Source organism: Camelina sativa, chromosome 10 (genome assembly GCF_000633955.1).
Source record: "Camelina sativa cultivar DH55 chromosome 10, Cs, whole genome shotgun sequence".
Classification (NCBI taxonomy): Eukaryota; Viridiplantae; Streptophyta; class Magnoliopsida; order Brassicales; family Brassicaceae; genus Camelina; species Camelina sativa.
Window position 1 is genome coordinate 1835963 of NC_025694.1, and position 11457 is coordinate 1847419.

General features: G+C 38.0%; 3 protein-coding genes across 3 annotated transcripts; 2 read left to right on the forward strand and 1 right to left on the reverse strand.

Annotated features, from left to right (window-relative positions):
- On the forward strand, positions 69-5285 carry LOC104716484 (auxilin-like protein 1). The gene is made up of 7 exons (XM_010433868.1): positions 69-597; positions 701-4086; positions 4177-4247; positions 4325-4390; positions 4481-4570; positions 4678-4854; positions 4951-5285. Exons 1-7 carry the CDS (start codon positions 158-160, stop codon positions 4984-4986), a joined length of 4266 nt encoding a protein of 1421 aa, XP_010432170.1. The 5' UTR covers positions 69-157; the 3' UTR covers positions 4987-5285.
- LOC104716485 lies at positions 6133-6801 on the forward strand. Its single transcript, XM_010433869.2, has one exon. It carries the CDS (start codon positions 6240-6242, stop codon positions 6609-6611), a length of 372 nt encoding a protein of 123 aa, XP_010432171.1. The 5' UTR covers positions 6133-6239; the 3' UTR covers positions 6612-6801.
- LOC104716486 (jasmonate O-methyltransferase-like) lies at positions 7267-8979 on the reverse strand. The gene is made up of 4 exons (XM_010433870.2): positions 8785-8979; positions 8276-8689; positions 7896-8168; positions 7267-7789 (listed from the first exon to the last, which is right to left on the reverse strand). The coding sequence occupies exons 1-4, from the start codon at positions 8866-8868 to the stop codon at positions 7448-7450; spliced, it is 1113 nt and encodes a 370-aa protein (XP_010432172.1). The 5' UTR covers positions 8869-8979; the 3' UTR covers positions 7267-7447.

Consider the following 11457-nt stretch of genomic DNA (forward strand, 5'->3'; position numbering starts at 1 on the left):
GAGAGAGAGAGAGAGAGAGAGAGAGAGAGAGAGAGAGAGAGAGAGAGAGAGCCTGAGAAAGAGAAAGAGAAAGAGAAAGAGAGAGAGAGAGAGGTTGAAGAAGAAAGAGTTGCAAAAACCCAAGAATCGTTTTTTTTTTTTTGTTGGCTTGATTCTCATGGAAAATCTCACTCATTCTCGTAATCCAAACAAGTCTTCTTCTTCTTCTTCACTCCCTAAGAAGAAACCTGACAATGGCCTGACCCCCGGCGGAGGTTTTCCCTACACCAACTCCTCCGGCAACACCACCTCTACATACGACGACGTTTCCGGTGGTCCGCCTAGGTTCGGTGCTCCCACTCTATCTCCTCGTCTTGAAGACTACTGCGAGATTTTCTCCGGCTCCTCACGCGCCGCCGTTTCTTCCATTCCCGTACTCGATCTTCCCCTTGTTGATGGTAGAGATGTCTACTTCGATGTTCGTACTCAAGGTTTTGATTACCGTGAAGTCTTCGGTGGTTTTAACGATCTCGATTTAGCTCCTTCCTATGAAGACCTTTTTTACCAGCAGAGGTCTACTACGGTGGTTGGTCTTTGTGATTCCCCCGACGATGCTTGGTACTTAATTCAAAATCCTTACTTTTTTCTTAAACCCTTTGATTCAATTTTGTGGAAAAGAGCTTTCTTTTTTTAAAAAAGAATCTTTTTTTTGTTGTTGTAGGACTCCTGAAGAAGTAGAGTCATGCTCAGGAGGTACAGAGCATTCTGGCAAAAGTCCTTGTTTCTCTAATGGTAGAGATTCTTATGATTCCATTGATGGAAGCACTGAGTTCAACATTTCTTATAACAAAGCTAGTCATCAGTTAAGCAGCAGCGGCGGGGATACTACAAATATGTCAAGTGTTGGTGGTGTCATACGTGTAGCTGACTACACTGCTGCAGTTGACGAAATGATTTGTGCTGGTGGAACAACAAAGGAGACTGGGCCCTCTTCTCTTGGCAGCAGAGGTACTACAAGTAGATTTGCCTTTCAAGACAAGTATTACACTTGTGAACCTTTTGTTACTGTTTCTGAGATTGGTTTGAAGACTCACCCTACTGGGATCCCACCTCCTTCGAGGCCACCTCCTGTATTAAAGAGCGGTTTTAGAAGTTCGGCATCTAATTCTAGAACCACCGGATCAGAAAGATCTGCTGATAGTAGTAGTTCTCCACCGTTTTTTGATGTTGAGGTTGATGCAAGTTCCGCTGCTGTGAGAGAAGCTATGGTTAAAGCTGAGGCAAAGCTGAAAAATTCTAAAGAGCTGTTTGAAAGGAAGAGGGATGGGGCAAGGACCACCACGAAGAATAGATTGACTGAGGAATCGAAACCGAGCCATACAGCTGGTTTGAGGGATAAACATGGAAGTAAGTCACTCTCTTCTCAAGGGTCTGCAGACTCTGATGAATGGAAAGAAGCTAATCAGTTTGTTGAATTGGTGAGAACTGAGCTACCAAGAAATGCTGATGAGAACAGTGGTGGGAAAGATGTTTGTATTCCCGTTAATGCAGAGTTTTTTTATCAGGAGCTGACATGGGCAGCCAATGTTGACTGGGATAAACAGCGGAGGAGAGCAAAAGGAGATAGGGAGGATTATGAAGCGGGGAAATTGCCAAAACACCCTGGAACGAGAAAAGTAGCATCTAGGCATAAGGGACATGAGAACAAGCTTGCAGAAAAGGTTCCTGAAGAGCCAAAGAATGGGAAATCGGGACATGTGGAGCTGCAATTTGAGATGGGAAACAATTTGCCTGATCTTGGTGGGGTAGTGAAACACAGAAATCTGCTTAGACCAGAAGAGAACAAGCTCTTCACTGAAAAGCCTGCAAAACAAAAGAAGGAATTGCACTGTGTAGAGAAAACAAAAGGCATACAAAATCAACAACTGGATAGAAAACCGCATCAGAAAGCAGCTGAGAAGAACCAGGAATGTGTGTTTGAATGGGAACAAAATGCGAGAAAGCTCAGGGAGGCTCTTGGTAATGAAAGCATGCTAGAGGTCTCCTTGGAATCCAATGGAAATGGAAAAAAATTGGGAATGCATGGCGAAAGTGAGACAAAACTGAATGAGGCCTTGAAGCGGGTGGAGGGGGAAACTAGAATCAAAGAGGCCCGTGTAAGGGAAGAAAATGAGAGAAGAGAAAGAGAAGCTTTTGAGAAGGCAGAAAATGAGAAAAGACTTAAGGCAGCATTGGAGCAAGAAGAGAAGGAAAAAAAGATTAAGGTAGCTCGTGAAAAAGAAGAGAATGAACGGAGAGTGGCAGAGGCTCGTGAAAAGGCAGAACAAGAAAGGAGAATGAAAGAACAGCAAGAGTTAGAATTGCGGCTAAAAGAAGCTTTTGAAAGGGAAGAAAAGAACCGTAGAATGAGAGAGGCCAATGAGAAGGCAGAGAGTGAAAAGAAAATGAAAGTTGCATTTGAACAAGAGAAGGAACGAAGGATAAAAGAAGCACGTGAAAAGGAAGAAAACGAGCGAAGAATAAAAGAGGCTCTTGAGAAGGCAGAGCGAAGGCTGAAAGAAACTCTTGAACAAGAAGAGAAGGAAAGGGAGATTAAAGAGTTTCAAGAAAGAGAAGAAAATGAGAGGAGAGCTAAAGAGGCTCTCGAGCAGGCAGAGACTGAGAGGAGGTTGAAAGAAGCCCTTGAGCAAAAGGAGAAAGAAAGGAGGCTGAAAGAGGCACGTGAAAAAGAAGAGAATGAGAAGAGGCTGAAAGAAGCTATGGAGCTAGAAGAAAAAGAAAAAAGGCTGATAGAAGCTTTTGAGAGAGCAGAGATTGAGAGAAGACTGAATGAGGATCTTGAACAGGAAGAGATGAGGATAAAGCTGCCAGTAGCCAAGGATAATGAAGAAAGAGAAAGAACACATAGAGAAAATCAAGAGCATCAGGAAAATGAAATAGATTCAGGAGAAGAAAGTGACGAGAAAGAAAGAGATGCTTGTGAAATAGAGAAAACCTGTGAAACCACCACAGAGGATCATGGAGAGCAATCATCTAATGAAAGTCTTAGTGACAGTCTAGAAGAGGATGAGAGTATAGACAACGAAGAATCAGTGACCAACCAAAAGGAAGAAGAAGAAGGACCAAGCCAAAGAGAATCTATGTCCGAAGACTCCTGTCCTTGGAAGGTTTTTGAGAAGAACCTCAAAGATGCCAGCCAAAAGGAAGGAACCAGTGAGCTAGATGCTGGATCCAGGTTGTTTGAGAGGCATGAAGAGGCACCACAGTTGAGTGAAAATGGAGGATATAAACAACAAAATGGAGAATCAGGTGAGAGACCCTACTCTGAGAATATTAGAGGAGGAAAGCATAAACAGAAGAGTAAAAACTCTGATACCTCTAAAGATGCATCAGTTCTCAAACGAGACAACGGGTTGAAAACTGAAGTTGAAGAAAGATCGGAAGACGTTATAGGTGAAGACGAAAATGTCAGAAAAGCAGCAGGTGCTGGTAGTGATCAAAGGAATCCAGAGGAAAGTAAGTGCGCTCCCAAAATATCCTCTGGTTTCAGAAACCATGAAAACAAATTCACCCATCAGCAGGAAAGAGGAAGTATCTATGAGACCCAAGTAGGTTTAAATCAAGATGCAAAACTAGAAAGACCGTTGCCTTTTCGAGTATCTGTGCAACGTGAGAAAGAAGTAGAGAGGCTGAAGCGAGAAAGAGACTTTGAGATGGAGCGCTTAAGAAAGATAGAAGAAGAAAAGGAGAGGGAAAGAGAGAGGGAGAAAGATCGAATGGCCTTTGACCAGAGAGCCTTGGCTGATGCACGTGAAAGATTGGAGAAAGCATGCGCTGAGGCTAGAGAGAAGTCTTTGCCTGATAAGTTATCAATAGAGTCAAGACTTAGAGCAGAACGTGCGGCAGTGGAGAGAGCAACCGCTGAAGCTCGTGAACGTGCAGCTGAAAAGGCTGCTTTTGAGGCGAGGGAGCGAATGGAAAGATCCGTTTCTGATAAGCAATTTCAGAGTTCAGGTTTCTTTGGTGAACGGATGGAGAGATCAGTTTCGGATAAGCAAATTCAAAATTCAGTCTCTTTTGGTGCTTCAAGATATCAAAATTCTCCTGGTACAAATACTCTAAAAGCTCTCTAGTTCTTTTATTTTCTCATCCCCCCCATTAGCTTAACAATTTTTCTTGTCTTTTTTGTCTCTTAAGGTACTGATGGTGAATCGCCTCAGAGGTATACATCGAGATTAGAAAGGCATCGGAGAACAGCTGATCGTGTGGTAATTAATGCTTCTATTTCCCAATACTTGTAGTAAAAAATGCACACCATTGATGTTAATTAATGTACTCGTAACAGGCTAAAGCGTTAGCAGAGAAGAACATGCGTGATCTTGTGGCTCAGAGAGAACAAGCAGAAAGAATTGTACAGCCACCAAACCGAAACTCCTCTTCAACTAAAAAAAAAAGCCTTCAAATGTTTGTAGTAATCACAGTTTGTTTCTGTTTCTTACAGAGAGTCGCTGAAACCTTGGATGCGGAAGTAAAGAGATGGTCAAGTGGAAAAGAAGGAAACATAAGAGCATTACTGTCAACATTACAATACGTACGTTTCCTGAAATGAAGATCAAAGCTAAAAAAAAAAAAAGAACAAACAGAGTGAATTCTCAAAATCTGAGTTTTTTTTGTTTTGGTTTGTTTGATATGAACCAGATCCTTGGTCCCGAGAGTGGTTGGCAACCTTTACCATTAACAGAAGTCATAACTTCAGCAGCCGTGAAGCGAGCTTACAGGAAAGCAACACTTTGTGTTCATCCAGACAAATTACAGCAACGTGGTGCAAACGTTCATCAGAAATATATCTGTGAAAAAGTCTTCGATCTTCTTAAGGTAATTCATGTTCTGTAACACCATTTCACACACACACACTCTGAATTGGTCATTCTGAAACTTTGAATTTGTGTTAACTTACTAATAAAATTCCAGGAAGCTTGGAACAGATTCAACTCAGAAGAAAGGTAGAGCCTTGTGCTATATTGACATTTGACCTTTGGTAGTACTATATGACAAATAGTTTCTCAGCTTTCTTAACATTTCTTAGAGATTTGATTTTTTTCAACAATTTTTTTTATTGTAAAGTCGTGCTTCTAGAGTAGTTGAAGAGTAAATATCCCTTTGGTATATTTTTTTTCTTTCTATGATTGCCAGTTTGCCTAGATGATCATTGTAATCATTTCTACAATTATCTGTAGATTTTAATATAGATATTTCTAAACAATTATATAGTTTTTTTTCTTCTGCAAATTGTTACATTCGATCTCTTATCATATACTTGACGACCAGTTAGAATACTTATCTTTAGTCGGGAGTGACTGTCTATTTTGTACATGTTAAATTTAGGTACAAGAAAAAGTAATGATTGCAGAGAGCTGTTTCAGTTAGTTAGCATTCTACAAAAAAAGTATTATTATTTCTTGGCTGATCTCAGCCTAACAGATCCTAAAACCTAAATAAAATGTTAAATTGGTTAGATGACAAATACCACATTTTCGACAAGAAAATAATTACAACCAGTGCTATTCACACACACACACAGAGACGCAAAGTTGCTATTTTTTTAATATATAAAATCATGCTATTCACATACAAATGTTAATTATGTTTTCTAGACAGCACACTGAGTATCATTAATTTGATCCACTTCGAACACTTATTGTCTAGTTCTATTATTTTATAAACTGGAAACAGAACATTGAGTATCATTTATTTGATCCACTTTGAAACAACTATTGTCTAGTAATATAATATTCTAAACAGAACAACATTGAGTATCATATATTTGACCCACTTTGAACAATATAAACATGTTACTGATTTATTTAATCCTCTTAAGTAGATTTAATATATAACCCGAGAGTCTCGCGGAAGCTCCATGATGAGCAAACGGTCAAGGATTGCGTTAGATGAGACTTGAAAAGTCCTAGAAGCTCGTCGACACCATCCTCGCTGGTTGTCTTCACTTCATTTTAAAAATATTTCCTGAACTAAAATAACAGTAAAATTGTCGGACTTTTCAAATTAAGCAACCAGCCAAAGTTTGACCATATTATATTCCCACTTTCAATTAACACAAGGTACAACCATAAAATCTCATCACATCTCTATATATAATAACACATAAAACGAAACTCTTCTCTCACTACAACAAACAACAACCATCTCTTCACATCATTTTCTTGAAATCTCAATCTACACTTGATCAACATAAAGAAAAGATGCAAATGCTAAGAAGCTTGAGCACGAGGACAAGAAGCCGTCGTGGAGGATATGAAAGAGTGAGTGATGATTCAAGTTTTAGTTTACTCGGAGCAAAGCTACGAAGATCGACGAGTGTTCCTTACTACGCCCCATCTATTAAGCTTGGTACAGGTGGTGTTCCGACCATTCTTGAGGAGCTTCCTCGTCAGAAATCCAAGAAAGTCAAACCAACAAGCAAATTTAGCCACCCAATCTTTAGTCTTTTCTACGGAAAGAAGAAGAAGAAGTCGACGACGACGAAGCCCGAGTTCTCAAGGTATCTTGAGTATTTGAAAGAAGGTGGTATGTGGGATGCGAGAGCTAATGCACCTGTTATTTACTACAAGTAGATCGATTCGTTTGTCAAAAAAGTATCAAGAAAGAGAGATTTGTGAAAACTTAATTTCTTTTATTTGTTTAAAAATATTAAAATCTTTTGAATATGGGACGATATCTGTATATTTTCAATGATCCAATATTTTGTTTATAAATATTGGAAACAAAATTGTATACTTTTAAGCATATTTTTTTATTTGAAAATGAGACCGAGTATCAAAGCAATGTCTTAAAGACGAGTCAAAGATATAAAAGTCAAAAGTCAAACAGTATTGGTCAAAGATATAAAAGTCAAACGGTTCAGCAAAACGCTGTCGTTTGGAAGAAAATCTCAATAGCCAATCAAGCCTAATCTCCGTTGGTTACGTGGAGCTTAAGGGAGGCTTCCCCACTCTTCGATTTCTCCGAAAGATTGCAAAAAACCCTAAAAAGAAAAAGAACTTCAGATTCGGGGGAGATTAGCTCGATTTCTTCGTTCTTCGTCCTTCGTCGAACTTAAGAAATACCTCTGTTGTGACTTCATCTTTAGTTTCCAAGAAAAGTTTTCGTCTTCTCCGGTTAGAGAATTAGGTTTTTCGAATCTAAAGTAAGGTAAATGTTTTTGACCCATATCGAAGTTTTCTCTACATAATTAGATCCAAGGTGTTCTTTACTCAAGTTATTTGTATCTGGATTTGAAAGTAGCTAGTAGACTTGGTATAAAAACTACTGACATTGCAACTTGCAAGTGATATGTGTTTTAGAAAGAGCTATAAAGATGGAGATGGAGATGCATGCTACATATCAGGTGGTAATGATCAATGATTGATGTGGCTTTGCGCTTCCTTTTCATATCCCCTGCATACATGTTTCAGAGCTTCCTTCTTAGGACAACAACAAATGTCATGGGTCTTATGGCTTCCTTAGCCAACTCCTCGTCAACCATTCTAGCATATGTATCAAACAGCTTGTCCAGAATTTTTTCCCCAAAGTGTTGAACAAGCATTGATTCTTGAACTGCTCTTACCGTCTTGGCAACCGCATTACCATAACTGGTATCATCCACGTTCTCTTTCTCATCGTCCACTTCTAACATCTCTAAGCTCTCTAATTCAAAAGAACCTTCTTTGTTTACTTCACCTTCTACCTCAGCAGCACTCGGGGCGTAAAAATGCATATCGTAAGAATCAAGCTCCTCTTCCTCAGTTTCTCCCTAAAGATTTTATAAATGGAAACAACAACAAGATGAACTTTCTAATCAAGATCAATCTGTACCTGTTTATATACATCAGTTCATATAAACAGATGTATTTCTGTACCTGTGCAACAAGATCCATTATGGATCTTGAGAGAAGTTCCCAGAAGAAAGAGTTTCCTCTATCTACATGAGCGGGACCTTCTCTTCCGAGTGTTATGAGCACCATTCTGCCTGCAGCAACCAACTCTTTTGATCTACACTGGAGGAAACTGGAGAAATCTTCCTTGAATTGACTGTAGTAAGCTTTGGAAACAGCTTCAGGGCTCGATGAGCAGATACTAACACAACCTTTGTTTATGGACTTTCCTTGCTTGTCATACAAAGCTGGAGGAACCTACAAACACAAAAGAAGCAACTCAGTATGTATAAAACAAACATATACACCTAATTAAAGGGATCTCCCTCTCTCTCCCCTCTCTGTGACTCTATTTATAGATTCACCTTGGAGAGCCAGTGTAAGCTGTAAGAGGAATAGATAAAGTGTATGGTCTTTTCAGGGAAGAGCCTTCCATAGAATGATCCAGGGTAGGCTGCAATGAAAACTGATGGGAAATCTCCATTGTTGACATCTTTCTTGAGCTCTGTATGAAAGTCAGGCAAAGACTTGAATATGGAGTTGAAGTCATTTCCTGGGAGATCGTTAAGGAAGAAGCTCAATTCCGGCAAGGGCTGGTTTGAGATCTCGTTGTTGTGAGCAACTTCGACAGCTTTGATTATTTCTTTAATGGTGGAGAGAGTGTTTGGTCCTGAAGAACATCCCAGATCAGCTATTCCTAAACTCTTGGGTCTTGTCTCTTTGTAGAGTTGTTGCAGTGTCTCTAGCGTTATGTGGTTTGCCATATCAGATGCTTTCTTCTGCAAGATTTAAAACAAGAAGAAAATGGGTAATTAGAGAATCAAAACATTACACAACTAATCAATAAGTGAAATTATGTAAAATCTCAATGAACCTGCAAGGAAGAGTTTCTAGCATAACTCTTTTCTCCATCTCCTCCTATCATGTGAAACTTTCTCTCCAGATCCTTCGTATCCATCACAATGACGAAACAAAAAGTTTGAGATCTCTCTCCTCACCACTAAGGTCTTTGGTTAGGGTTTGTTCTTTATTAAAAGGACAAATCGTTGGCCTGTCACATCCATCTTCCATTATTATTATTATTTTGCTGTTTTGGCGTTTTTAATAAACTCTATTTTCTTACTATTTTCTTACTTGAAATAACGATTTGGGATTCGTTTTTCATTGTTAATGATTCAACAAATAGAAATATACATGACAAGTTTTTCTTTGGGTGGGTGCGTTTAGTTTAAAAGGAGAAATGGTAGATGTATAGTCCAATTAAGTGACCCAAAAATAGGAATGAAAAAAAAGAGTAGAAAAGGATAATATTAACAAAGAACAAAATATATATATATACAAATGAGTCAGACTACATTATGATGGCTTCATGTAACGTTTGTACTTTCATTACTCTGTTCTTGCTATCAGTGCTGGACTATGTTGCTATCAGTGCTGGACTCTGTTGCTAACATAAACTCAAATATTTCCTTAGAAAGATGTCTTGACTCTCGGTAGAATCTATTAGGTATTAATGTTATTAACATCATCACATGGTTTCTGATCTAATTTGCTGAAATATGTTTTAAACAGAATAGGTACCGTATAAATATACATATAGTGTAACGTGTAACAGTGTGTAAATGTTTACATAACATTATAGTAAAATAGTGGAAATTAACTTTGGGATAGGATATGATTAATAAGGAGGAAGAAGATTGATTGACTTTTGATGGTAAGAAAAGCTAAACAAGAATGGGTGATAATGATTGGTCTGTGTGTGTGTGTGTGTAACCACCATCATTTTTAGGCTTGAGTGCTATTTCACTCTCTCACTTTCTTCCACCTTCAGGCTTTAGTATTCAGATTACTACAGTCTCTCTCTTCCTTTTTATATTTAAGGCTTTTGGCCTTTTTTACTTGTCTTTCTTTTTTTGAGCAAAAGAAAAAGATAACCAATTTAAAACTATACAAAGAGTTCTAAAACGGTATATCTATTTAATCCGAATACTACTAGAGGTTATAGCGTTTGTCACAATAATATTAGTTCGTAAAAATACTATAAATTTGGTACGATAAGGTTTTCTCGGAAGAAGAGAGAGAGAGAGAGTGAGAGTCTTGGAACGATAAGGTTTTATGACTGTTTAGAGGGGTACGCAAGCGTGTCACTAGACCCACAAGAGAAGAACCATGCAAGTTATTCATCTGTTTTCGTGGTCAGACTTTCTAAGGGAAACTATATAAAAACGTTCGGATATATTACTCCGTCTTCTTCTTTAAGCATGATATTTATTATTTTCTCTCTCTCTTTGTTTAGGCCATCTCCAACCCAGCATTTTTTACACTGATCTTGGATATAAAAAAAAAAAAAAAAACTCAAACAGTAGAGGAACAAGCGGAGGAACGGTTTTGAGCAAGATCTGATCTTGAACATTGATTTTGACTTATATATATATATTTTTTCTCTTTCTTTCTCTTACCTCATTATAATATTATTACCTTATTATAATATTATTATAATTATTTTAAGATCAGTTGTGCCATTACATATGCCCTTATGTCTCGTCTATTGTCTTCGTTTTGTCTTCTTGTTAGATGTAAAAGATTTTTGATTGATTCGATTAGATTATGCAGATTTTCACCATATCAAGGTTGTTGCTATAGATCTCTCTCTCTCGAATCCAATTTGATATAGGACCCATCAACTGTGTTTGTTGGCACTCCATTATTACATATGTTCATCTAAATTTTATAACACCTTCCGAGTTTGTGTATTAGGTGATCTCCTTTCTTGATCCCCTTCCTAACTCCGAGCTAACTAGTTGATTGAGAATATTGTATATACTTTCAAACGAATTGATGCTTCAGAAAGACATACACGTTATTCACTAAGAAGGTTAGTTTAATATAGAAAGTAAAATAAAAAGAATAGAGCGAATATATATATATATATATATGGGAAGTGGCTCAAGGATATGGATGAAATTGTGTGATTTTTTCAAGTTAGAAATAGCTAAGTTAAAGAATGGGTGACGGTGATTGTGTGTGTGTGACCGACCACCTCCACCATTTCGGTTTCTTTCTCTCTCTCGTACGTACGTTTAGGCTTTTTTTGGCAGAGAGGTAAAAGAAAGACTACCAAAAAGCCTTAGGGTAAGGAAACAAAGAGAGAGAGTGAAAGAAAGACCTTTAAGACTTTAGTGGTGGTGGTGATGATGAATGCTTCTTGAGTCAAAAGTGTAATGTATATGCTTTGTTGGGAGAGAGACAAAGGTTACTAATTTTTTGTACGAAATGGGTTTTTATTATGCTTAAGAGGGGCACGCACGCGTGTCGTTTGAGGGATTAATGCAAAACCGGTAAAAACAGTGAGAGACTGGGCCTTCAAGAAAGCCCGTTAGATGTAAACAACGCCGTATCAAAATAGATCTGGGCCCAAGAATTTGCTGACGTGTTATATAATATTACGAACAACATAGAGAGATCCGCTCGTCTTCCTCCTCTTTTCCTTTTTTTTTTTTTTTTTTTTTTTTTTTTTTTTTTTTTTTTTTTTTTTTTTTTTTTTTTT

Excerpts from the sequence above, each read along its gene's own strand:
- LOC104716484 (XM_010433868.1), top strand. The coding sequence starts at position 158 with ATGGAAAATCTCACTCATTCTCGTAATCCAAACAAGTCTTCTTCTTCT. Across the intron at positions 4,248-4,324 it reads GGAGAACAGCTGATCGTGTG|GCTAAAGCGTTAGCAGAGAA; the intron begins GTAATTAATGCT and ends TACTCGTAACAG. Across the intron at positions 4,855-4,950 it reads AAGTCTTCGATCTTCTTAAG|GAAGCTTGGAACAGATTCAA; the intron begins GTAATTCATGTT and ends ATAAAATTCCAG.
- LOC104716485 (XM_010433869.2), top strand. The coding sequence starts at position 6,240 with ATGCAAATGCTAAGAAGCTTGAGCACGAGGACAAGAAGCCGTCGTGGA.
- LOC104716486 (XM_010433870.2), bottom strand. The coding sequence starts at position 8,868 with ATGGATACGAAGGATCTGGAGAGAAAGTTTCACATGATAGGAGGAGAT. Across the intron at positions 8,690-8,784 it reads CTAGAAACTCTTCCTTGCAG|AAGAAAGCATCTGATATGGC; the intron begins GTTCATTGAGAT and ends TAAATCTTGCAG. Across the intron at positions 7,790-7,895 it reads TAATGGATCTTGTTGCACAG|GGAGAAACTGAGGAAGAGGA; the intron begins GTACAGAAATAC and ends TAAAATCTTTAG.